Below are 27536 nucleotides of genomic sequence, written 5' to 3'. Positions count from 1 at the left end.
ATCACCACCTTTGATTCAGCCTACAACAGTGATGTCATCAGCAAACTTAAACATGGCATTGGAGTTGTGTTTAGACTCACAGTCATAAATACAAAGTGAGTAGCAGGGGGCTAAGCACACAGCCCTGTGGTGCACCTGTGCTAAATGGAGATTGTGGAGGAGATGGTGTTGCCAATCTGAACTGACTGGGGTCCCCTAGTGAGGAAATCGAGGATCCAATTGCACAAGGAGGTATTGAGGCCAGGGTTTTGGAGATTATTGATTAGTTTTGAGGGGATGATAGTATTGAATGCTGAGCTGTAGTCTATAAAGAACATCCTTGTGTATGCATCTTTGCTGTCCAGACATTCCAGAGTTGAGTGAAGAGCCAATGAGATGGCATCTGTGAGGACCTGTTGCTCCGGTAGGCAAATTGAAGCAGATTCAAGTTGCTTCTCAGGCAGGAGTTGATATGTTTCATCACCAACCTTCATCACTGTGGATGTAAGTGCTACTGGATGATAGTCATTGAGGCAGATCACCACGTTTTTCTTAGGCGCCAATAAAATTGAAGCCCACTTGAACTGGCTGCTAATGCGTGGATCCCTCAGACTGCCAAAGTGATATATTAAAGATGTCAGTGAACACTCCAGCCAGTTGATCAGCACAGGTCTTTAGTACCCCATCTGAGCCGAATGCTTTTCGTGGGTTCACCCTCCTGAAGGCTGCTCACACATTGGCCTCAGAAACTGAAATCACAAGATCATTGGGGGCTGTGGGAGCTTGTGAAGGTCCCTCCACATTTTGATGGTCAAAACGAACATAGAAGTTATTGAGCTCATCTGGAAGCAAAGCCCTGCATGCTATGTTGCTTGATTTAACTTTATAGAAGGTGATAGTATTCAAGCCCTGCCACAACTGTTGAGTATCCTTCATTGATTCAAGTTTGGTCCAGAATTGCCAGTTCGCCAGTGAGATGCCTTTCCGGAGATCGTACCTGTACCTTTTATAATTTTTGTGGTCACCAGTCTTGGATGCCTCTGATCTGGCCATCAGCAGACTGCAGATCTCATGGTTCAGCCAGGGCTTCTGGTTGGTGAGGACTCTCCCCAATGATTTTGTGGGCACACACTCGTCTACGACTGTTTTAATAAAGTCGGTGGATTCATTCAGATCCACAGATGAGTCTTTGAACACGGCCTAGTCCACTGACTCGAAGCAATCCCGTAGCCGCTCCTCTGCCTTCCGTGACCACATCTTTGCTGTCCTCATCTCTGGAGCTTTGCTCTTTAGCCTTTGCCTGTATGTAGATAGGAGGACAGCCAAGTCAAATCAAATCAAGTTTAATTATCATTCAAACCATACATAGATACAGCTGTATGAGACAGCATTCCTCCGGGGCCAAGGTGCACAGCATTCAAAATAGCGAGGAACATAACTCAAAATAGCAAGTAACATAATTTAAAATAGTAAGCAAAGAAGCATATTCACTTAAAAAAGCATGTAGCGACAAGGCCCTGAGCGACAATGTCCAGCAATCGATGGTAGGCTCTAGACAGAGCACAGATGCATGCAATCCAGCCTGTCATTCCACCACTTGAACATGGGATGGCAGCATCAACAGGAGAGGCCAGAGGCCAGGCCCCAGCTGAGCTCAGATACCATGCTGTAAATACCTGGTCTGCAGCAGAGGCAAGCCCGAGGCTTGAGGCCTAGTCCTCACTACAACTGAGGCTACACAGCTCCATGTCATTTGTCCCTGCACTAGGCCTGCGGTAACTTACATTATCACTGTCCAACAGAGTCTTGCAGTCGCAAGTAAAGTGTCTGAGACAATCTCCTATGGTTGAACTGCACCAACTTCGAAGCTTCCGAGTAGTGGGCAGCATCACGGTCTGCTGTCATGTCAGCTCTTCATGTACCCAAACCAGCTCCTCTGACATCCTAACTGTCTCCTTCTCCAACATCCTGGCCAGCCCTGTCGACTCCTAGGCCAGCTCCACCGCCAACACCTGTTCGGCTACTCTGATCAATGAGCAGCTCACTGATGGAGTGGCCTGCAGTACCCGGTATTCTTGGAGTAGAATTGTCTTTAGATCATAAGAAATGGATTTTACAAAGAAAAAAGTACCTTTGGTTGGCCCCCCAGAGGCTGCTGTGTTCACACGCACCGCCATCTTACTGGAAGTGATCAAATGTCCCAAAATGCAGTCTAGGCATGGAATGGTTGGCATTCCTAATCGTAGTTTAGCAGTGGTTTAGTGAAGTACATGTTGATGGGCAATGTGAAGGAACAAATTACATTTGCCCTATCCTGTTGACCCAGTTGCCCCAGCACCAATTCCCTTGAGTGTCAGGCCAACATCTACCCCTTCATTGATTATAAGCTTAAAAAACAACCCCAGATCAATTTCTACCCTTGTATGTGCTTCCATATGCATAGTTTATTCTGACAAATTCAAACTACCCAGAACAGTATCTGGAATTCTCACCAATATCTACAACTAAACAGGATAAAAAAAAGCAATGCATCCTTCAGTTCAATTAAATAAGGGTCCTCTAGCTAGTGTTTTCAATTGCCAGTTAAAATCATCACGATGATATGAGGCATAGATAGAATGGATAGCCAGAGACTTTTTCCCAGGGTGGAAGTGTCTAATATGAGGGTGATTGAAAGTAGGTATTGACGGGATGTCAGAGGTAAGTTCTTTACAGAGAGTGGTAGGTGCATAAAACACCTTGCCATGGGTGGTGGTAGAGTCAGATATATTAGGGGCATTTAAGAGACTCTCAGATAGGTACATGGATTGTAGAAAAATGGAGGGCTGTGTGGGAGGGATGGGCTAGGTTGATTTTAGAGTTGGTTAAAAGGACAGCACAACATTGTGGGCTGAAGGTCCTGTGCTGTGCTGCAATGTTCTATATTCTATATTTAAAGCACTTTATGATTGTTATTAATGTTGACTTTTATTGACCAGCTGGAATGAGAAATAACATGTTTTGATTCTGTTGGAATAGGTTCCCATGTTATACCCAGCTACTATGGTGTAAGAAGACCTTATCTCTCTGATTCGGACCTGCCTCATTGCCCTTCATCCAAACATTACTCAGCGGATGTGTACTCACCTTCACTGAGCAGCAAGTCCTTTGGGTGTGAGCCACCAGCCATCACTGGGTATCAACATCTGCTTGATCCATACATCACAGAAACATTCGGAGATTACCGCACACCGACCTTTCCAACTGCAACAAGTTCCATTTTTGCACCTCAGCCTCTTGCACCTCTCATTCCTCCTTTTCCCAATGAGTCACCCCATTTCCTACTGGTATGTAAATCTCCATTTTGCTTCTTGTTTGTGACTAACCTGTAGTATTGTGCAGTTAGGTTGACCAAAAACTTTTGAAGTTGTGTTTGAACTGAGACAATTCCTTGCCCTTATCTCAATACATAAAAACAACTATAAAATAAAATATATAAAAATAAATAAATAGTGCAAAAAGAACACAAGATGTGGAGGTAGTTTCATGGATTCATTGGCTGTTCAGAGATCTGTTGGTGGAGAGGAACAAGCTTAATCTAAATTGATGAGTCTAATACATTTACTTAGTTATGCACTTAGTTATGTACTTGATTTTCTATTAAGCTTGTAACTCAAGGTAAGTAATTAACAAGATTAGTGATTTTAATGCAAGGTGATGCTGATTACTGGGTGGTTTGAATAAACCAACTGGCATTAAGCTGAAATCTTTGCCAGGGAAATCTGAAATTCCATGAACGTGCACACAAGATATTCTGCAGATGCTGGAAACCTTGAGCAAAATGCTGGAGGAACTCAGCAGGCCAGGCAGCATCTATGGAGGGGTGTAAATAGTCAACGTTTCAGGCTGAGACCGTTCATCAAGACTGCAAAAGAAAAGTTAAAAGTTCAAAGTTAGGTACAGAGGAGATGTCAGGGGTAAGTTTTTTATGCAGAGAGTGGTGAGTGTGTGGAATGGGCTGTTGGCAACGGTGGTGGAGGTGGATACGATAGGGTCTTTTAAGAGACTCCTGGATGGCTACACGGAGCTTAGAAAAATAGAGGGCTATGGGTAACCCTAGGTAGTTCTAAGATAGGGACGTGTTCGGCACAGCTTTGTGGGCTGAAGGGCCTGTATTGTGCTGTAGGTTTTCTATGTTCTAAAGTAAATTTATTATCAAGGTACACCACACCTTGACAGTGTGAATGTCACCACACTGTATACTACCCTGAGATTTATTTTTTGTGGGCATACTCAATAAATCCATAGAATAGTAACATAACAGAATCCATGAAAGACTAAACCAGCTTGAACATTCAAAAAGTGTGCAAAAGACAACAGACTGTGCAAATATCAAAAGAAAGAAATAATAATAAGTAAGTCATTGAGGGTGGTTACCATATTCTTCTTAGGCACCGGTATAAGTGAAGTCTGCTTCAAGTAGATGGATACCTCAGAGGTTAAAGATCTCAGTGAACACTCCAGGCAGTTGATCGGTACAGGTCTTCACTACTTGGCCAGGTACCCTGTCTAGGCCTGATGCTTTTTGTGGGTTCATCCTCTTCGAAGGCTGCCCACACATCGGCCTCAGAGGCTGAAATCACAGGGTCATTGGGAGCTGTGGGAGTTTGTGATGGTTCATCCATGTTTTGATGGTCAAAGCAAGCATAGAAAGCATTGAGCTCATCTGGAGTCAAAGCCCTGCTGTCGCCTATGTCACTTGATTTAACTTTGTTAAGAGGTGATGGTATTCAAGCCCTGCACTTTCTTTTTAAATCTTTTTATTAATTTTAAACAAACATAAATGAAACATGAATACAGAGAGTTTGAAAGTACATAATTAATAGGTTAAGTATACATTCATATAGATGATAATCCATATATAATAACCTCCCAAACTCATAGTAATTACAAAAAAGGGAGTAAAAAAGAAGAAAAAAAATCCCTGAAAAAGAAGAAAAGGAAAAAAACCTAACCAACACGGGCCATTGCATTATGTCAAATATACACAGTAGCATCAATAACTCCGCACCTCCATCCAAATAATTAAGGATAATAGAAGCAGGGTTTAGGAAAAGTCAGTTTAACTAATATGAAAATGTTGGATAAATGGTCTCCAAGTTTCTTCAAATTTAACTGAAGAATCAAAGACAACACTTCTAATTTTTTCTAAGCTCTAACAAGAGATAGTTTGAGTAAACCACTGAAATATAGTTGGAGGATTAATTTCTTTCCAGTTCAATAGGATAGATCTTCTAGCCATTAATGTAACAAATGCAATCATCCATCGAGCTGAGGGGGATAAACAAATATTATCCACCATTGGTAAACCGAAAATTGCAGTAATAGGATGCGGTTGCAATTTGATATTCAGAACTGTTGAAATAATACCGAAAATATCTTTCCAATAATTTTGCAAACAAGGGCAAGACCAAAACATGTGGGTCAATGAAGCTACTTCAGAATGACATCTGTCACAGGTTGGATTAACATGGGAGTAAAATCGAGCAAGTTTATCCTTGGACATGTGAGCCCTATGTACAACCTTAAATTGTATTAGGGCATGTTTAGCACAAATAGAAGAGGAATTGACTAATTGTAAAATTTTCTCCCACTGCTCTGTGGGTATAAGACAATGAAGTTCTTTTTCCCATTCCTTCTTAATTTTTTCTGATACTTCTATGCCACAACAATTGAGCATCCTTCATTGATGCAAGTTTAGTCCGGAATTGCCACTTCGACCATGAGATGGCTTTCTGGAGATCATACCTTTTGTAATTTACTTGGTCCCCAGACCTGAATGCCTCGGATCTGGCCCTCAACAGATTGAGGGTCTTCTGGTTGGGGAAGACTGAATGATTTAGTGGCAACACACTTGTCTACAACTGTTTTAAAGTATATTACAACCATGGTGTATTCATTCAGATCGCTAGATAAGCGGTTGAACACGGGTGAGTCCACTGACTCAAAGCAATCTGATAGCCAGCTGCTCTTCTGCCTCCCGCAACCACTTCTTTGCTGTCCTAATCTCTGGAGCTTTGCTCTTTAGCCTCTACCTGTATGCAGATAGGAGAAGGACAGCCAAGTGATCTGATTTACCAAAATGCAGTCTGGGCAGGAACAGTAGACTTTCTTTATCTTTGTATAACAGTGGTCTGGTATGTAGGGACCTCTGCTGCTATAGGTTATATGCTGATGGTAATTGGGCAGGGCTTTCTTCAAACAAGCCTGGTTGAAGTCTCTGACTGATTTGAAATGCATCAGGATGGACTGTTTCTTGTTTGGAGATGACATCACGCAGTATCTCAAATTCTTGATTACAGTTGGCTGCTGGTGGTATGCAAGCTGCCACCAAAATTACGGAGAACTCCATAGGTAAGTAGAATGGACAGCATTTGACTGTTAGGTGTTCAAGGTTAGGGGAACACAAATTCAACAAAACTGCCACATTGGAGCACCATGGAGAGTTTATCATGAAACACATACCTTTTGCTTTCCGGCTCAACAGTTAGGTCCGTTCTGTAAACTGAGAAACCTTCAGGTCTGATGGCTATATCTGGCTTGCTGGAAGAAAGCCAGGGTCAGAAGTCAGAATAAGAAGATGAGGATGAGGAGAAGGAGTACAAGCTAGCAATGGTAGGTGAGACCAGGTGAGGGAGAAGGTGGACTGGTGGGGGAGGGGTGATGAAGTGAGAAGCTGGGAGGAGATAAGTGGAAGAGGTAAAGGGGTGAAGAAGAAGGAATCTGATGTGAGAGGAGAGTGGATCATGGAAGAAAGGAAAGGAGGACACCAGAGGTAAGTGATAGGCTAGTGAGGAGAACAGAAGGGATGAGAGAGGAACCAGAATGGGGAATGGAAAAAGAGAGAAGGGATTGGGAGAGAATTTGATTTTCATGTCATCAGGTTGAAGGCTACCCAGATAGAATATGAGGTAGCCATGGACAGATATGTCAGAATCACTCACCTTTCCCCTCACCTACCAGCTTATACTTCTTTCCCTCCTGCATTTTCTTACTCTTGCTTCTGTTCCCAAAATGTTCCCAAGACATTTTGCGGGCAGCTCATAAAACTATTCTACTAAATATACCTCTTCTCAGCTACCATCCCTGCAATCCACAGCCAGTAATTTTCCTTTGGGGGGTGTGCTTTTGAACCACCTGAACGATTTGGATTTTTTGCAGTCACTTGAAGGATTTGGTGATCTAGGCTCTGCAGCCACTGGGCTCCACCCACCTCAGTGCTGAACTGACTCATTTAGCACATTGGATGTTTGTTAGTTTTTGTGTTTCTTTGTTTTCTTGCTGCCAGAAGATGAATCTCAAAGTTGTATATATTATACAGTGCCTTGAAAATGTACAAACCTTTGCTCATAGAAATGAGTATTACAACCAGACATTTTTTGATCAATTTAACTGAGAATTTTTACTTGTGAATCACACACTCCTTTTTTTCCCTCACAGTCAAGCCCAAACAACATAGAAAATTATGAAGCATAGAACACTAAAAATTCAAAAACTGAAACGTCAGCAGTTCAACAGTTATCATCCCCCTTTGCTCAGTACTTGTTGAACCACCTCTCGCAGCTATTCCAGTATTATCTTTTTAGATAAGTCTCTATTAGTTTTGCACAATGTGACGGAGCAAGAGTTGTCCATTCATCCTTGCAAAATTGCTCAAGCTGTGCCAAGTTAGTTGGGAAGTGGTGGTAGTCAGCAGTCTTGAGGTCTTACCAGAGATGTTTGATTTGGTTAAGGTCAGGACTCAGAATCGGCCACTGAAGGACATCAATTTCCTTAAGTCGATTCCTCTGGTAGTGTGCTTTAAGTTTTTGTCCTGCTGAAAGACTAATTTCCTCCCCAGTTTTAGCCTCTAGCAGAGGCTAACAGGTTTTTATCCAGAATCTCTCTGTATTTAGCAGCATTCATCTTCCCATCAATCCTGACCAGATTTCCAGTCCTTGCTACTGAAAAGCATCCCCATAGCATGATGCTTTACAGTTAGGATGGTGTTAGCTGGCTGATACGCAGTATTAGATTTATGCCACAGGTACCCCTTAGTGTTGAGGCTAAAAAGTTCCACTTTAGTCTCATCCAACCACAAGACCTTCTTCCACATCTTTATAGTATCTTCTAAGTGATGTTTGCAAAGTCTTTACGGGCAAGGATAAGCTTTTTATTAAGCTAGGGCTTTATAGGTTACAGGGAGAAGGCCACTCACTCAGAGTGACTGGTGTCACAGTAGCCTCTCGTACAAGTGCCATTCCTCTCTGGTGACTAAGTTTAGAGACTGCCCTGACCTAGGCAGTGTGGCTGTAGTTTCATATTTTTCCACTTGTCCACAATGGACTGTACTGAGCTCTGGGGTATGCTCAGTGCCTTTGAGGTGGTCTTGTACACTTCCCCGGATTTGTGTTTCTCTATTATCATTTCCCTGACTTGTCTCGAATGCTCCCTTGTCTTCATTTTGGTTTGGTCTGTTGAAAATCCACCATACTGTTGGACTTTACAGAGAGAAGGGGTACTTATCCTTATGAGTTCATTGAAAACAGGTGATCCTCCAATTTTCCACATTGATAAATTGAGTGAGCTTGTAAGGTAATATGCAGTATTGCACTTGAGGAAAGTTAGTTTAGCAATTACAAAAGGGGTGACTACTTTTTCAGCTCAATTTTGGTTTTTAATTTTTAATTGTTGACAGGTTTTGGAATTTTTCTTTTGATTTGACATGATGCAGAATGTTTTGTAGATTAGCTCAAAAATCCTATTTCAGTATATTTTAAATTTAGAAAATGAGACAGTAAAATATAAAAATAGTTGTAGGGGCTGAATACTTTTTCAAAGCACTGTACATACTTTGAGAATAAATTTACTTTGAACTTTGAACTTTTCTGCCCCACTTCCTTTCCAGTCCTGATGAAGGGTCTCAGCCCAAAATGTCAACGGTTTATTCCCCTCCATAAATACTGCCTGACCTGCTGAGCTCCTGCAGCATTCCATGATGATATCTCTGCCTTCTAAACTGAAGAAAAGTCATCGGAGCAATTTATTGCAACCTGTAACTGAACTCCAATCAGGAACACAATGCCATTAGCAATCTAGTTGAATAGGCTTATTCCCGAGGGAAGTGAATTGATGTATAAAATGCTCAGAAATATGAGGGTGATAAGCTTCTGCAAAGCTGAAAGAGAAGGCACAAGCCACACAGAACAACCCAAAACAATCAAAATAATTTTACGAGTGCGCAGGGTCTGTAAATCAGTAGTGTGATCTAATGCGTAGTTGAATCTGAGTAAGGAACATTCTGCAAAATGACGACAGTGGTTGAAGTGCTGAAGAAACGTTAATGACCCCAGGCAAAATCATGAAGTGTTTTTAGATATACAGCACATCCTTCAATATATTTTAGATACTTAAAACATTAAAATATTTGGCAGATGAATCATCTCTGATGATATTGGTAAATACAATTCAAAAACTTAACTTTGTATCTGAATGTCCATGCTACTTGTGGAGAGCTACACACCTGTTGAATGTAGTGCAATGGTAGAGATATTCAAATATTCACCTGTAATATGTCATTAATTGTCAAGAATATCCTGCACATCCTGCCTTAAGTCATCAGGTGGCTAATTATGGGAGCTTGCTCTTTGCCAAAGCCAGGAACCACATCAAGGGAATAATTGAGCCTTTGCAATTAACAGTTGAAGACAGTAAAGTATTACAGTTGTATTAAATTATAGCACAAAAACACCAACTTGTCTGTAATGGGTCCAAGTCTCCCTATCAAACCTTATATCCTCTTGTTGCTCATAGATATTCTTTTTCCATTTAAGTGTGTCCTTCCAATTCACTGCAAAATACTGGGTAAATGCAGGGTAAAATGTTTCTCCTGAATCCCCCATTGGAGTTGAGTGATCACCTTGCTTTAATGTCTTGTGGATGATGCACTGTCTCTACAGGAAATGCAGCAATGTCAAAGTCAAAGTAAATTTATCATCAAAGTACTGTATCTACACTACTGTGCAAATGTACTTGGGCTCATATACATATAAAATAGAGAGGGAGGGAGAGGGAGAGGGAGAGGGAGAGGGAGAGGGAGAGGGAGAGAGAGAGAGAGAGAGAGAGAGAGAGAGAGAGAGAGAGAGAGAGAGAGAGAGAGAGAGAGAGAGAGAGAGAAAAAAAGCATCAGGGTGCCTAAGACCTTTGCACAGTACTGTATTTCTCAACATGGAGCAGGGAGCGAGTTTGTAAACCTGGCGGGAGCAAAGGATGTTGGGAATGGAGAGGGTGGAAGGGGTGTGGGACAGCTGGCAGAGAAGGCGTGCCAGGGGCAGATGTGGCAGGGGTCCAGACCTCACCACACCCAGCCCTTAAGCATCAGGCAAGGTCATTTGATCCAAACAACTAGTTTATTGATCATTACAGAATGTCTCTCTGGTGCTTCCCGCTCTCTCCCCTCTCTCTTCCCCTCTCCCTGCCCCCTTCCCACTCTCCATCCACTATAGAGACCCTTATCAGAATCAGGTTTATCATCACTCACATATGTCATGAAATGTGTTTTTTTTGCGGCAGCATACATTAAATTACTCCAGTTCTGTGTAAGAGTATTAGGCACTCTAGCTATATAAATGTGCACAGTACTGTTATGTGTCACCATATATGGACCTCACTTTCAAGATCTCCATGTTCTCGATACATTGAATATTTATTATTATTATCTTGTTTGTTTCCTTCTTGTATTTGCACAGTTTGTTGCTGTTTGCACACTGGTTGCTTGTTCGTCTTGCGTGCAGTTTTTTTGATTCTCTTGTGTTTCTTGTGTTTACTGTGAATGCCCACAGGAAAATGAATCTCAGGATATGTACTTTGATAATAAATTTACTTTCAACTTGAGATTCATTCTCTTGCAAGCGTTCACAGGAAAATAAAGAAATTGCAATAGAATTTACAGAAAACTATGCATAAATAAAGGATGATAAACAACCAGAAGAAGACAAATAAATAAGTAAGTAACTAATACTGAGAAGATGAATTATAGAGTTTTTGAAAATGAGTTCATAAGTTGTGGAGTCAGTTCAGTGTTGACGTGAATGAAGTTATCCACACTGGTTCAAGACCTGAGGCTCCAGTACCTCCTGCCCAATGGTAGTGGTAAGAAGAGAGCATGGGTTGGATGATGGGGGCCCTTGATGATGGATGCTACTTTCTTGTGGTAGTGCTCCTTGTAGATGTGCTCAGTGATGGGGAGGGCTTTGCCTGTGGCGGATTGCACTGTATCCACCATTTCCTGTACACTTTTCTGATCTTGGGCATTGGTGCTTCCATACCAGGCCATGATGCAGCCAGTTCGGATACTCTCCACTGTGCATCAATAGGAGTTTAAATAATGGACACAAAATGCTGGAGGAACTCAACAGTATCTGTGGAAGAAAGTACAGTCGAAGTTTCAGGCCGAGACCCTTCAGCAGGACTCGTAGAAGATTGTCAGTTTTAGATGACATGCTGATCTATGCTAACTTCTCAGAATGTAGAGGCACTGTCAGGCCTTTTTTGTGCTGGTCCTCTGATATAATCATGCTCATGCCCTCTCCTAATGAAGTCTGGCCATTGCCCCCCAGCTCCAGTGATTCAGGTTCAATCCTGTCCTCTCATGCTGTCTGCGCAGAGTTTTCGCATTTCCCTATGATTGTGTGGGTTGGCTTTTGCATGTTCTGATTTCCTCCCATATTCCAAAGATCAGTTGATAGGTTGAAGATTAATTTTTAAAATTTTGCTTTATTTTTCACATGCACATTGAAACATCAAAACATACAGAGAAATTCATTTGTATCAATGAATGACCAACAGTCTGAGAATGTGCTGGGTGCAACGCAAATGTTGCCACGCTCCTGGCATCAACATAACAGGCCTACAACTTACTAACCCTAACCCATGCATCTTTGGAATGTAAAGAAGTAAGACAGGCCAGAGGATACATTTCTAAAAAGGGCACAAGAACAGAGAGATGTGGGAGTATATATTCACATTTGCTAAAAGCAGAGGGATTTTGGGGTTCAAGTTCATAGATCCCTGAAAATGTCTACACAGGTTGATAAGGTGGTTGAGAAAGCTTATGGCATGTTTGCCTTTATTACTTGAGGCATTGAAGTTCAAAAGTTCATAAAGTGCTCTTGCTTTGTTCTTCAGAGAGATTCCTGGGACAGCGTACAAGAAAATGTTAGCCATGGCACCGCAATTTGTGACACGCTCCAGCAGATGCAGGCAACAGTCGCTAACTGTCAATCACAGCACCATGGCAACCACTCCATGCCCGACACAGAGTCTGCCTCTTCATCTCAGTACAAGAATGTCGCTCGGAACAGCGGTGAGCCGAGCCAGAGCTCCCAGCCCTACTCTCTTCACCCGATGGAGGAGATGCACTTCAGTTCTGGTTACCCAGTCACCTCAGCCTATGGGTGTGCCCCATTCATGACTGTATCCTCTGAACTAGCCGCCAAGACCATCCACCTCTCATCTGAGGAATCAGCCGACACCACGCCCACCTCCCTGATTGACATGTCCTCTTGGGCAAAAGAAGATGGCAGCACCAGCTGGCCTTTGTATGAAGTTAGGCGGACCTACTAAAACGCCTTGGCAGCCTAAAATGTTGTAAATCTAGATAGATGAAGGGTTGGAGTTCTTTATGTCAGGCTGTAGTGTGTGCTTTGAGGGAGGAATATTTAAAAATGAATCCATTATTAGTCTTGATTAGGAAATGAAGTGTGATTCTTGGACAAAGAAGTTGCACTATACCTGATGCAGCCAAAGAATATGAAGTAATTAGTTTAATCAGATCTAAAGATGTGTGACATTAATATGCATTTCAATTACATTGTCAATGTATCTTGTACAGAGCACAGGTATGTGAACCTGGCTCAAACCAGTAACAAATGTTAAAAGTTATTTTAAAGAATTGAGAAGTTTAAAAATAATTAAGAATTTATTGCTTTTAAGCATTGTTAAGTGAACTCAGTTAACTAAAGTGTATGCCATTTGTTTTACTATTCTGCTTTATTGCCTTTCCTCTCCATTCAACTTAGTGATTTGCCGTTTCTACACCAGGTTCAGCAGGTATAGATTTCCCAGGGTATATGGTGAGGAAGTGTAGACATTTATAGTTTTTCTAACTCTTAGACTACTCCAAAGTCAAAGCAGAGTCACAGAGTCATAAAGCAGTTCAGCACACAAACAGGCCCTTTGGCCCATCTACTCCGTGCTGAACTATTAATCTGCCTCGTCCCATCAACTCACACCTGGACAATAGCCCTCCATACCCCTCCCATCCAAACTTCACTGAAACTGGAGGATCTGAGTCCACTGGTTGCTCATTCCACACTTGCACGATCCTCTGAGTGAAGAAGTTCCCCATCATGTTCCCCTTAAACGTTTCTCCTTTCAACCTTCACTCATGACCTCTAGGTCTCACCCAGCCTTGGTGGAAATGCATTTACCCTATCTCTGCCCCTCATAATTTTGTCTACCCCTATCAAATCTCCCCATATCTACACTCCAAGGGACTTTTGCCAGAGTCAACAAAAAAAAATCCGGAAATCACCTTTGACCCTTCATGTTCGCACAGTATTTGGAGTCATAGAGTCATACAGCATAGAAATAGGCTCATCAGCCCAACTTGATCATAGAGACCAAGATGCCCATCTAACCTCATCCCATTTGCTTGCATTTGGCCCATTTCCCTCTAAATCTTTCCTACCCATGTACCTGTCCAAGTGACTTTTACATGTTGTTGTTGCTGTTGTACATGACTCAACCACCTCCTCTGGCAGCTCATTCCATTTACTGCATGAAAAATTTGCCCTCTCGACCCTTCTAAATCTTTTCCTTTTCACCTTAAACTTATGCCCTCTAGTTTTTGATTAACTGTGTGTATACTTGGTGATATTCTAGCACAGAGTGGGAAATGGCTGGTATTTCTCAGGAAAATCAGGTTTGCGTCAAGATACTGTGTGGGCCAACATGTGGACAGTTTATCTCAGTGTGGTAGTTTCATAGAATCATAATGTCATAGAACACTACAGCACAGAAGCAGGCCTTTTGGCCCATTAGTCCATGCCAAACTATTATTCCTGCCCAGTCCCATTGTCCTGCACCTAGGCCATAGCTCTCCGTACCCTTAATTTGTACCCCTCAATTTTCCTGTTCACTTAGTTTCAAATAATTGCAGAAATTTCATATGAAATTATTATTATTGAGAAAAAATGACTTCACAGAGCTAAAGTTAGGAAAATGGAAATTGCTTCAATAAAGAGGAATGTTTTATTGTGGCAAGTGGCAGGTGCACAGTTATACCCCATCTGATTTATGAATGTTTGATGCATTTGTGAGATGGGCACGGGAGGGGGGGGGGGGTCGGCGCTGTAGGGAACATGAGCCTATCCACAAGAAATAGAATTGCAAGCACAGCTATTGAGAAGCTATCAGAGAGAGGCAATGACTCAATGATTCCATTACTAGATCAGTAAACAGAAGCCTGAATAAATGATCTGGAATAATCTTCTGACAACCGCTATCTTCAGTAAAGTCTGGCGATAAAAAGATAGTGCTATTGGCTGTGACCATGTAGTTATTGGATTGTCATTTGACCCACTGATGTCCTTCAAAATGAGAAATATGTGCCCTTGCATATACCACTCAGTAACCACTTTATCAGGTACCTCCTGTACTTAATAAAGTGGCCACTGAGTGTATGTTCATGGTCTTCTGCTGCTGTAGCCCATCCACTTCACGGTTCGACATGTTGTGCGTTCAGAGATGCTCTTCTGCACATCACTGTAGTAACGTGTGGTTATTTGAGTTACTGTCACCTTCCTGTCAGCTTGAACCAGTCTGGCCATTCTCCTCTGACCTCTCTCATTAACAAGGTGTTTTTGCCCTCAGAACTACTGGTCACTGGATGATTTTTTTGTTTTTCACACCATTCTCTGTAAACTCTAGAGGCTGTTGTGTGTGAAAATCTCAGGAAATCAGCAGTTTCTGAGATACTCAAACCACCCCATCTGGCACCAACAATCATTCCACAGTCAAAGTCACTCAGATCACATTTCTTCCCCATTCTGATGTTTGGTCTGAACAACAAATGAATCTCTTGACCATGTCTGCATGACTGAAACGTACCTGAACCCTTCTGTCCCCATTTTATTCTGCATGATTTGGCAGCTGTCTACACCCACGATCCATCGTGAATAATCAAAGTTGCTCCGCAAAATTACTTGCTCAAGATTAAATTTCCACTCCAGCACCAAAGAACCACTTAGAACAGAGATGAGGAGGAATTTCTTGAATCAGAGAGTGGTAAATCTGTGGAATTCATTGCAACAGGCGACTGTGGAGGTGAAGTCTTTATGTACATTTAAAGCTTGATTTGTCAGGACATCAAAGGTGATGGGGAGAAAGTCAGAGAGCTGGGTTAATAAATCAGCCTTGATCAAATGGCAGAGCAGACTCCTATGTCTTATGGTCTTTTGGTCAGTTACCTTCCCACCCACTGCTGTTGCAATGGTTGTGTTCAGGTAGTACAGCATCACCACTGCCTATTTTGATGCCTTCACTGTAACTTTTAAAAATTCAATTTGGGTGGCACAGTAGTATAATACTAATACTGCGCTGGCAAGCCAGGTTCAATTTTTCCACTGTCTGTAAGGAGTATGAACGTTCTCCCCATGACCACGTGGGTTTCCTCCGGGTGCTCCTGCTTCCTCCCACAGTCCAAAAGTGTACTGGTTAGTAGGTTAATTGATCCATGGGTGTGACTGGGCAGGGCGGGCTCGTTGACAGGAAAGGCCTGTTACTGTGCTGTACCTATAAGTAAATTAATTAATGAATTAATGATAAATTACAATTGTTTATTGTAGCTTTGATTTAGATTTATGATTGAAAGAGTGACAAATCTACAATTTATAACTTCGATAAGTAATTTTCAAATAATTGTGTAATTAATGAAGGAGAATAAACACATCTATCAAAGCAAGATTCTGAATGACGTGAGAAGTTATTGATTTAGTTTTAAGTTCCAATGGAGTTGATTCCATCCACGCACCTTGATCTGAGTAGCTGCTTCTTAGCTGATGAAAGCTCCTGGATGACTCACGCTAGACTAGCCAGGTGATAGAAGGCCACTGAAGCCAGTAACACATCTCCAGATGAGCAAAACATAAAGGTAATCCATGGGCAAATTTAAATTGTGCATTTCAAAACTGGTGAAACCTAGAGAAACTAGCAATAGCTCTTGAGATCACGACTGGACTGATTTTCTTCTTAGATATTTCCCTTGGGTCAAAATGACTTGCCTGAAGGAGCTGCTATGACCATCACATCTGAGGCTGGAGGTAATTGATATGGGATGGATGATTTTAGTCAGTGTAAATCCTTGTAACAATTTATATATTCTATATTTGTCAAGAACCTTTGCGCCATCCACAACAAGCAGGATTTCCTGCTGGTAAACTATTTTAATTCCATTCCCCCGTGTCACTCTGACATGTCAGTCCATGGCCTCTTCTACTGCCATGATGAGGTCACACTCAGATTGGAGGAGCAACACCTTATATTCCATCTGGGTAGCCTCCAACCTGATGGCATGAACATTGATTTCTCTAACTTCTGGTAATTTCTCCCCTTCCTGTTATGTTGGATAACTCTAAAAACTAATTGAAAGAACAACACTGGAGCTGGGACGCATGCATACTGAGTTTCTTTTCTTTAGTTAGGTGTTCACATATGATGTGGTGGCAAAATGACATTTGCCATTCACATACTTTTACATATAACCCATAATGAATTATGCAAGTAAACAAAGAATGCTTCATCAAACAATATATTTACAACATTATTGAAATATTAAATACACAATGCTCCTCCCTGCTTAGCAATAAACCCCAGCTCGATATAGAATGCGTCTCCGCTCAAATATGTAACTTATTGGTCTCTGGTCACTGTGTACGCACAGCATACTATATAATACAACTACTACACTATATAGACTTCCACAGCAGAGGAAACTTTCATTTGTCCCATTCAGGCCTAAAGATTTAATCCCTGTGGAGGATATCTTACTCTTGTGGGTTAACGTCCTTCCTGACAAGGGGAATCACTCTGCTTGGCAGATGAACCTTGTGGCTGCAAAATAATCTCAGATTCTGGGGCCTCCTCCATGCTGGTTGTAGGAGTTGACTCTGGGACTGCAGAAAGTGGTTCTTACATCCCTAGACAACTTTCTTCTGGACGTGTTGGCATCCCGAACAGTGCGTGGCAAGCTGCTCAGTCTGCTGATCTATCCCAGGACAGCCGCAAAGCTTTGAGTCAACGCTTTCATTTTGACCACGTTTAGCATGTAACTCCTCCAACACTTTAGCTCTCAGCTTGGATGGCACAACAACTCCCAATCCCCACGTAAGGCAATAAGACCATAATAGAGAGACATTTGATTCACATTGGGAAGAATATGCCTAGAGGTTTGACATCTTTTGTAAATATTTCACGTATTTCATTTGCCAACGGTAAATGGGACGATCAATCAGCATTTCCATGATTAGTTGCCCTCTTGAATTCGATCTTGTAATTGTGTCCTCCAAGAAACAGAGCCCATCTCTACATTCGTGCTGCTGCTGTTATTGGAACACCATTCTCTGGATTGAAAATGGACACTAGTGGTTGACGATCAACAATGAGGGTAAACTCTCTCTCATACAAGTACTGGTTGAAATGTTTCACACCCAAAACCAGACTCAAGGCCTCTCTGTCAATCTGTGCCTAATTTTTCTCTGCAGCGGTAAGGGAATGTGATACAAAGGCTATGGGGTTTTCTCTTCCATCACTCATAACATGTGACATCACTGCACCAATACATACCGTAGCGCGAGACATCACAGGCAAGCTTCACTAGACAACGTGGATCATAACGTGTGTGAGTACAGTGTCTGACATCACCATTTCCTTTGTCTTTTGGAAAGCCACCTCACTCTGCTTTGTCCATTGACAATTCTTCCCTGTCTGCAGTAATGAGTTCAAGGGGTGGAGCACAGTAGCTAGCTTTGGTAGGAACCTATTATAGTAATTGATAAATCTTAAAAGGACTGCAACAGTCACATGTCCTGAGGGCTTGGGGCATCCACCACTGCTTGAATATTTTCAGCAATGTTTGTGTGTCAATGGTGTGGCCACAGTAAGTGATGCTTGGTTTACAGAATTCACACTTGTGTGAATTGGCTTTCATACTCATTGTATTGAACACAGAAGATGGAATGTTATGTTGAAGTTGTACAAGACGTTGGTGAGAACTCATTTGGAGTATTGTGTGCAGTTTTAGTCACCCATCTACAGGAAAGATGTAAACAAGGTTGAAAGACTGCGGAGAATAGTTACATGGCTGTTGCCGGGTACTGGAGAACCTGAGTTATAAGGAAAGATTGAATAAGTTAGGACTGTATTCTTTAGAAAGTAGAAGATAGAGAGGAGATTTGATAGAGGTATACAAAATTATGAGGGTATAGATAGCAAGTGAGCTTTTTCCACTGAGATTGGGTGGGACTATAACCAGAGGTCATGGGTTAAGGGTGAAAGGTGAAAAGATTAAGGGGATCATGAGGTGATACCTCTTCACTCAGAGAGTTGTGAGAGTGTGGAATGAGCTGCCAGTACAAATGGTGCATGCAAGCTTGATTTCAGTGTTGAATAGATGTTTGGATAGTTACATCGATGTCAGGGGTGTGGAGGGCTGTGGTCCCGGTGCAGGTCAATGGGAGCAGGCAGTTTAAATGGTTCAGCATGGACTAGGTGGTCCAAAGGGCCTATATTTGTGCTGTACTTTTCTATGACTCTATCATTCTAAATGATAGTCTAAATTCTAAATCTTAAGGCTACCCAACCCTATGTCACTCTCATCATTATCAGATTTTTCATCAAGCATGCAGATTAGTGCTTTTTTTGAAACTGCAACTTGACTTTTTATCCTTCTCTCTTCCCTGTGCAGTCTATTTATTTTTGTCTCCCCAACGTGCTCTTTCTATGTGTTGCATCTTCTTCAAGTTTCGCCTTTAAACCTGCATTGGTCTGTTGTCTGTGAGCCTCTGCAACAATAGTAAACACAATTTTACTTGGCCAGGTTGGCTTCTGTTTAGACATTGCTATTTTGTTCATGTTCACTTTCATTCTTAACTGCAACTCAATTGCATCTCTGGCTGCTGTATCCATTGATACAGTGATTTCAACTGCTCTTTTAAATGTGTACTGAGTTTCAGTTAGGAGCCATTTTTGGATGGTTTCTTGTAAGATTCCGCAAACTAAATGATCTCTCAGTGTATCATTAAGACCATGACCAAACTGACAATGCTCAGACAATCTCTACAATTCAGCCACATGCTCTGAAATGGACTCCCCTTCCTTTTGATTCCACTTATGAAACCTAAAGTGTTCCACAATTAACAATGGTTTTGGTTCTAAGTGTTCCTGCATTACATTCATAATATACACTAAACTCATTTCAGCTGGTTTGGTTGGAGCAGTTAAACTCATATGGAAACTGAAGGTTTTTCCACCTATTGCCCTCAGTAACACTGGCACTTTATTTTATTGGCTATTTAATTTCTTCAAAATACCGCTCAATTGGTTCAGTGTACATTATCTAGTTATCTGTTGTGCAATCAAATGTGTCTGTCTTTCTGACATAGCCAGATGTTTCAGCTTTTTAAAAAAATTATTATTATTATCACCTGGTTTATGAAGCCGTGAATTTCATCTGTTTTCTGTCTTTTTAAAAAATTTAGCTATCTCTCTTCCCTTCCAAAGAAACACTTGTTGTTTTTTTACTCATACGTCTCTCTCCCCTTGAGAAGAACAAACATGCTGTTCTTCAGAGGGTAGCAAGTTGTCTCAGGTCAATTTTAAAACTTACTCATCACCACTGTTATGTTTCGTAACTCCAAAAATTAATTGAAAGAAAAACACAGGAGCTCAGGGATACGTGTACTCAGTTTCTTTTCTTTAATGAGGTGTTTGTATATGATGTTATTTGCGATTGGTCTTTGCTGGTTCCCATCAGAAGGACTCAGAATTTCCAGTCCTTTCATGGATGGTCCCTCTCCATTCTAACCAGCACCGTCCAAAGGTTTGCACAAATTGGTGAGGATATTACATCTTACAAGGAGGTTTTCAGAATGTCCTTGGAATGTATACTCTGTCCGCCAGGTAATTTCTTGCCTCAATGGAGCAGTGTGTGTTTAGGCATTCAATGTTGGGGATGTGAATGACATCACCTGTCCATTGGTACTGGCTGAGCGAAATCAGAAAATTGATGCTGGGGATGTTGACTTGGGAGAGAACATCGAGACTGGTTCACTAATTATTTTAAAAGATTATTAGCAATTCTTTGGTTTTTGATGGTGACCATGTCAGTTTCTGATAGAGGCTGAAGGGCAGGGCTCATTAGTGTCCAGGAGATCAGGAGCTTTGTGTTGGGTTTGATCTTCAAACTCTTCGTGCTGGGAAGTGAACAGCATCATCACTGAGATCGGCCTTTGTGGAGAGCCAGCCCTCTAGAGATGGAAATTTGTCCATGTTCTCAAGGATCTCAATGGACATTGTTGGCTGTGGTGGAGAGGCTGGGAGAGACAGTAGATCAGGTTGATAGAGAATCCATATCATGGGCTCTTATCATAAGGCTATTCTCTCCAATGTTCAGTATTGATATTGGTTTATTTTTGTCACGTGTTTCAAGATACAGTGAAAAACTTGTCTTGCATACAGTTCATACACTGCATTGAGGTAGAATAAGGTAAAACAATAATTCAGAATAAAGTGCAACAGCTACAGAGAAAATGCAGTGCAGGTAAACAATAATGTGCAAGATGACATAGATTGCAAGGTCATGAATGCATCTTATTGTACAATATGTCCACTCAAGATTCTGATAATAGCGGGATAGAACAGCAGGTGAATGAGTCAATGACTTGGGTCTTGGCATTTGTCAGTGCACATTGGCAATATTTGCATACTTGGCACTCATGAAAATAAAACTATGTATCATCTCGTTTGAAAAAAATAAATTGTGCATGTCTCCAGTTGTGTGTTGTGCTGGCTTTCTGCATTTTGCATGGTGTTCCATCTAGTGGCTATATTCAGAAATACTGCATATTGGGCTGAAAAAGAATTGAGAAGGGTTTTGAATTTATCTGCTTGGCAAACAAGATTAGAAATTACTGGTAAAAGCAATACAATCTTTTCTCACCCACCTCTACTTTGTTGATATCTTTCTCTGTCATGGAAAATATCATTTATATTTAAATCTGACTACATTTTCCAGAATTCTCTCAGTGATAAAGTTCCTCTTGTCCTTACCTACAATCCCATGAGCCTCTGCATCCAACACATTATCCTCCGCAATTTCCCGCCATCTCCAAAGGGATCCCACCACTAAGCATATCTTTACCTCCCCACTTCTCTCTGCTTTCTACAGGGATCACTCTCTCCATGATTCCCTAGTCCATTTGTCCCTCCCCACTAATCTGCCTCCAAGCACTTATCCCTGCAAGTGGCTGAAGTAATACACCTGCCCATTCACCTCCTCCTTCACTACCATTCAGGGTGAGGTGACACTTCACCTGTGAATCTGCTATTGTGTCCAGTACTCCCAGTGTGGCCTCCTCGACATTGGTGAGACCTGTCAGAAGTTGGGGGACCACTTCATTGAGCATCTCTGCGCCATCCGGCACAAGTGGGACTTCCCAGTGGCCAAATATTTTAATTCTGATTTCCAATCCAGTTCCAACATGTCCATAAGACCATAAGACTATAAGCTGTAGGAGCAGAATTAGGCCATTCAGTCCATCGAGTCTGCTTGCCATTTCATCATGGCTGATCTAATTTTCCTCTCAGCCCCAGTCTCCTGCCTTCTCCCTGTATCCCTTCATGCCCTGACCAATGCAGAACCTATCAACCTCTGCCTTAAATATACATAAAGATTCGGCTTCCACAGCTGCCTGTGCCAAAGAATTCCACAGATTCACCACTCTGTGACACCATTCTTTCTCATCTCTGTTCTAAAAGGACGCCCCTCTATTCTGAGGCTGTGTTCCCTGGCCTTAAACTCTCCCACCATAGGAAACATCCTCTCTACATTCACTCTATCAAGACATTTCACCATTCAATGTGTTTCAATGAGGTCACCCCTCATCTTTCAGAATTCGAATGAATAAAGGCCCAGAGCCATCAAACGCTCTTCATATGACAAGCCATATTTTTTAAGAAAGGAGGGAGGGAGAAAACAGAGAACAATCGTCCTGTCAGCCTAACATCAGTAGTGGGGAAGATGCTAGAGTCCATTATTAAAGATGAAATAGTGGCATATCTAGATAGCAGTGATAGGATTGGGCCGAGCCAGCATGGATTTACCAAGGGTAAGTCATGCTTGACTAATCTATTGGGGTTTTTTGAGGATGTAACCGGGAAGTTAGACAAGGGAGATCCGGTGGATGTAGTGTACCTCGATTTTCAGAAGGCATTTGATAAGGTCCCACATAGGAGATTGGTGGGTAAAATCAGAGCTCATGGCATTGGGGGAAGATATTGACATGGATAGAAAACTGGTTGGCAGATAGAAAGCAAAGGGTAATGGTGAATGGGTGTTTCTCGGAATGGCAGGTGGTGACTAGTGGGGTGCCACAGGGCTCGGTATTGGGACCACAGCTGTTTACAATTTACATCAACGATTTAGATGAAGGCATTGAGAATAACATTGCTGATGATCCTAAGCTGGGTGGCAGTGTGACATGTGATGAGGATGTTAGGAGAATTCAGAGTGACTTGGATAGGCTGGGTGAGTGGGCAGATACTTGGCAGATGATGTTTAATGTGAATAAGTGTGAGGTTATCCACTTTGGGAGTAAGAACAGGAAGGCAGATTATTATCTGAATGGTGTAGAGTTAGGTAAGGGAGAAATACAAAGAGATCTAGGAGTCCTTGTTCATCAGTCACTGAAGGTGAATGAGCAAGTGCAGCAGGCAGTGAAGAAGGCTAATAGAATGTTGGCCTTTATTACAAAGGGAATTGAGTACAAGAGCAAGGAAATCCTTTTGCATTTGTACAGGGCCCTGGTGAGACCACACCTGGAGTATTGTGTACAGTTTTGGTCTCTAGGGTTAAGGAAGGACATCCTGGCTGTAGAGGAAGTGCAGCGTAGATTCATGAGGTTAATTCCTGGGATGTCTGGACTGTCTTACGCAGAGAGGTTAGAGAGACTGGGCTTGTACACGCTGGAATTAAGGAGATTGAGAGGGGATCTGATTGAAACATATAAGATTGTTAAGGGATTGGACAAGATAGAGGCAGGAAACATGTTCCAGATGCTGGGAGAGTCCAGTACCAGAGGGCATGGTTTGAGAATAAGGGGTAGGTCATTTAGGACAGAGTTAAGGAAGAACTTCTTCTCCCAGAGAGTTGTGGGGGTCTGGAATGCACTGCCTCGGAAGGCAGTGGAGGCCAATTCTCTGGATGCTTTCAAGAAGGAGCTAGATAGGTATCTTATGGATAGGGGAATCAAGGGATATGGGGACAAGGCAGGAACCGGGTATTGATAGTAGATGATCAGCCATGATCTCAGAATGGTGGTGCAGGCTCGAAAGTCTGAATGGTCTACTTCTGCACCTATTGTCTATTGTCTATTGTTACAGACTGAGATGTAGGAGAAACAGTGTCCCTTTATTCCCACTCTTTGCCTCCTGCCAATCAGCCAATGCTTTGTCTGTACTAATATCTTCCCTGTAATACCAAGGGCTCTCATCTTGTTAAGCAGCCTCATGTGCAAAACCTTGTCAAAGGCCTTCTGAAAATTCAAGCACACAACATCAACTGATTCTCCATTGTCTATCCTCCTTGTTATTTCTTCAAAGAATTCCAACAGATTTTTCAGGCAAGGTTTTCCCTTGAGGAACCCATGCTGACTATAACCTATTTTATCATGTGCCTCCAAGTACCCTGAGATCTCATCCTTAATATCTTCCCAACTACTGAGGTCACACTAACTAACCTATGGTATCCTTTCTTCTGCTTCTCTCCCTTGCTGAAGAATGGAGTGACATTTGCCATTTTCCAATCTTCTGGAACCATTCTAGTGATTCCTGAAAGACCATTACTAATGCCTCCACAATCTCTTCAGCCAGCTCTTTCAGAGCCCTAGTGTGTACACCATCTGGTCCATGTGACTTATCTACCTTCAGACCTTTCAGTTTCCCAAGAACCTTCTCTCTGGTAATGGTAGCTTCACTCACTTCATGCCCCCTGACACCTGGAACTTCCACCATACTGCTAGTGAATTCCACATTGAAGACTGATGCAAAATACTTATTCAGTTTGTCTGCCATTTCCTCGTCCCCCATTATTACCTCTCCAGCATCGTTTTCCAATGGTCCAATATCTTCTCTTGCCTTTCTTTTACACTTTATACATCTGAAGAAACTTTTGGTATCCTCTTTAATATTGTTGGCTAGCTTAATTTCATTTCCATCTTTACCTTCTTAATGACTTTTTTAGTTGCTTTCTGTTGGTTTTTAAAAGCTTCCCAATCCTCTAACTTCCTGCTAATTTTTGCTGTATTATATGCCCTCTCTTTGGCCTTTATGTCAGCTTTGACTTCTCTTGTCAGCCACAGTTGTGTCATCTTTCCTTTAGAATACTTCTTCCTCTTTGGGATGTATCTACTCTGCACCTTCTGAATTTCTTTCAGAAATTCCAGCCATTGCTGCTCTGCCATCATCCCTGCCAGTGTTCTTTTCCGATCAATTCTGGCCAACTCCTCTCTCATGCCTCTGTGATTCCCTTTTCTCCACTGTAATACTGATACTCCTGACTTTAGCTTCTCCTTCTCAAATTTCAGGGTGAATTTACCTTAAGCTCTCTGATCAATTCTGGTTCATTACACAACACCCAACCCAGAAGAGCTGCTCCCCTCGTGGGCTCAACCATGAGCTGCCCTAAAAAGCCACCGAGTAAGCTTTCTAGAAATTCCCCCTCCTGTAATCCAGCACCAACCTGATTTTCCCAATCTACCTGCATATTGAAGTCTCTCATGTCTATTGTAACATTGCCCTTTTGGCATGAAATTTCTATCTCTCGTTGTAATTTGTAGATCACTTCCTTACTACTGTTTGGAGGTCTGTGTACAACTCCCATCAGGGTCTTTTTTACACTTGTAGTTCATTAGCTCAGTCCACGACCTCCTCTTGTGCCAGGATGAGTCCACCCTCATGGTGGAGGAGCAACACCTTATATTCCGTCTGGGTAGCCTACAACCTGATGGCATGAATATTGATTTCTCCTTCCAGTAAAAAAAGTCCCCTTCCTCTGTTCCCTACTCTGACCTTTTACCTCTTCTCAGCTGCTTATTACTTCCCCCGGGTCCCCTCCTCCTTCCCTTTCTCCCATGCTCCACTCTCCTCTCCTTCTCAGATTCCTTCTTCTCCAGCACTTTACCTTTCCCACCCGCCTGTATTAGATTTAAGCAGAGAACAAGGAGCAATCCTAGGAACTACAGACAGGTGAGTCTCATGTCAGTTGTAGGGAAATTGTGGGAGAAAATTCTTAGGGTTAGGAAACTTGAGCGTTTGGAAACCCATGGCCTAATTAGGGAGAGCCAGGATGGCTTTGTGTGGGGTAAGTTGTACCATACCAACTTGATTGAGTTTTTTGACACGGTGATGAGAGAGATTGATAAGGGTAGGACAGTGGATGTTGTCTACACGGATTTTAGTAAGGCACTTGCCCAAGTCCCTCATGGAAGACTAATCCAGAAGATTAAGATGCATGGGATCCCTGGTGAATTGGCTGTTTGGATTCAGAACTGGCTTGCGGATAGAAGACAGAGGGTAGTGATTGGAAGGATTTATGCGAGCTGGAGATCTGTAATTAGTGGAGTTCCTCAGGAATCTGTGCTGTTTGTGATGTACATAAATGTCCTGGATGAACATATAGATGGGTAGGTTAGTAAGTTTGCAGATAATACCAAGATTGGTGAAGAGTGGTGGATGTCTAGAATGTGCTGCCTGGTATGGTGGTAGAGGCAAATATAGATTGGAGGCTTTTAAGAGACATTTAGATAGGCTCATGGATGTGAGGAAGATGGAGGGATTCGTCTTTTGGGATTTTTTGATTTACTTTTTTGTTGGTTTGGCACAATCCTGTGTGCTGAAGGGCCTATTCTTGTGCTGTGCTGTTCTATGCTCTATGTTACTGGCCCTTTTCTGGCATCTTTCTTTATGTTTGTCTGATGGTGGGTAGGCTGATGCCGCTGATCCATTGGGCAGTTTTGACCACCTGTCCGCCGCAGTGCAGTTTCCGTACCACACAGTGATGTAGCACGTTAGGATGCTCTCTGCTGCACCAGTATTAATGTGCACAGTGCAAACCTCACTCCAGCAAGTTCAGCAACCAGAGGGGATAACTTCACTCACCCCATCACTGAAATGTTCTCACTTTCAAAGACTCATGTTCTCACTTTCAAAGACTCATGTTCACAATATTTTTTGTATTTGCACAGTGTGTTGCCTTTAGCACATTGGTTGTCTGCCTTGTTTCAAAGATTCAAGATTCAAAGCACATTTCGTAACAAAGTATATATGCAGTATACAACCCTTCGTCTTCCCCACAGACAGTCACAAAACAAAGAAGACCATGGAATCAACCCGTTCAAAGAAATACATCAACGAAACCGCTCCACCACACACTCAAACCAAATCATGCAAATGGCAACAAAAAAATGAGTGAAAACACAGAATATAAAACACAAAATCAAAAGGCAAGCTTCAGTTCAGCACAGTGTTCATTATCTGCAGGCCTCCTGATTCAAAAATCACCCAGAACTAGCAACAAAAAAAGGAACAACCAGAAAAACTAGAACACATCATAAACGTGAATTAGAGTCCCATCCGGAAACTGTGTCGATTAAACTTTGCTCTGGCACTATCCTCCGACGGCATCGAGAGAGAGAGAGAGATTATTTGAATGCAAGGACCTTCCCTTGGGAGCAGCGAGTGGGAGGGAGACAGAGATGGTCACACACAGACACTTTCCTTCACCGGCAGCGAGTGAGAGGCTGGTAGACGGCGCTGAACACCCGCTCACCTCTGCACCCTCCTTGATGGTTTGAGTCTCCCTTGGTGCTTTGATCAGCGAGAGATGGAGTTGATCATGGGTTCGCTATTGCCCTCATCCACCACCCCGTCTCCAGGCTTCCTGGCCTCCATACCACACACTTTGCTCGCGGCCTCGTGGTACCCTCTTGGAGACAGCAAAGCGCCAGATTGCCCGCTCAGCCCAAAAACACACCAGAAGGCAGATAACAGGCTCCAAGAGTAGCAGAACCACACCTGAAATGTAAAGAGGTGAAAGGAGATGCTTCATGACCTGTCTTGAGGCTATCGCCTTTGGTAGTGTTGTTCACTGGTGCCATCTTCTTCCAGAGTTGATGTGATCTTTCAATGATTCTAATATGGTTATT

The 27536-nt window shown here is 42.3% G+C and overlaps 1 protein-coding gene across 4 annotated transcripts in view; it reads left to right on the top strand.

Moving 5' to 3' along the window:
- Positions 1 to 16021, top strand: part of LOC140716942 (POU domain class 2-associating factor 2-like) — a 77825-nt gene extending 61804 nt beyond the window's left edge. For all 4 annotated transcript variants that reach the window (XM_073030097.1, XM_073030096.1, XM_073030095.1 and 1 more), the window contains 2 exons: positions 2998 to 3305; positions 12184 to 16021. In XM_073030097.1, the coding sequence (XP_072886198.1) occupies positions 2998 to 3305; positions 12184 to 12621 (746 nt within the window). In that variant the 3' untranslated portion in view covers positions 12622 to 16021. The remainder of the gene's footprint in view (positions 1 to 2997; positions 3306 to 12183) is intronic.
- Positions 16022 to 27536: the final 11515 nt, after the last annotated feature.

Source organism: Hemitrygon akajei, chromosome 26 (assembly GCF_048418815.1).
Source record: "Hemitrygon akajei chromosome 26, sHemAka1.3, whole genome shotgun sequence".
NCBI lineage: Eukaryota > Metazoa > Chordata > Chondrichthyes > Myliobatiformes > Dasyatidae > Hemitrygon > Hemitrygon akajei.
This window is presented reverse-complemented; position numbering and strand designations above follow the sequence as displayed.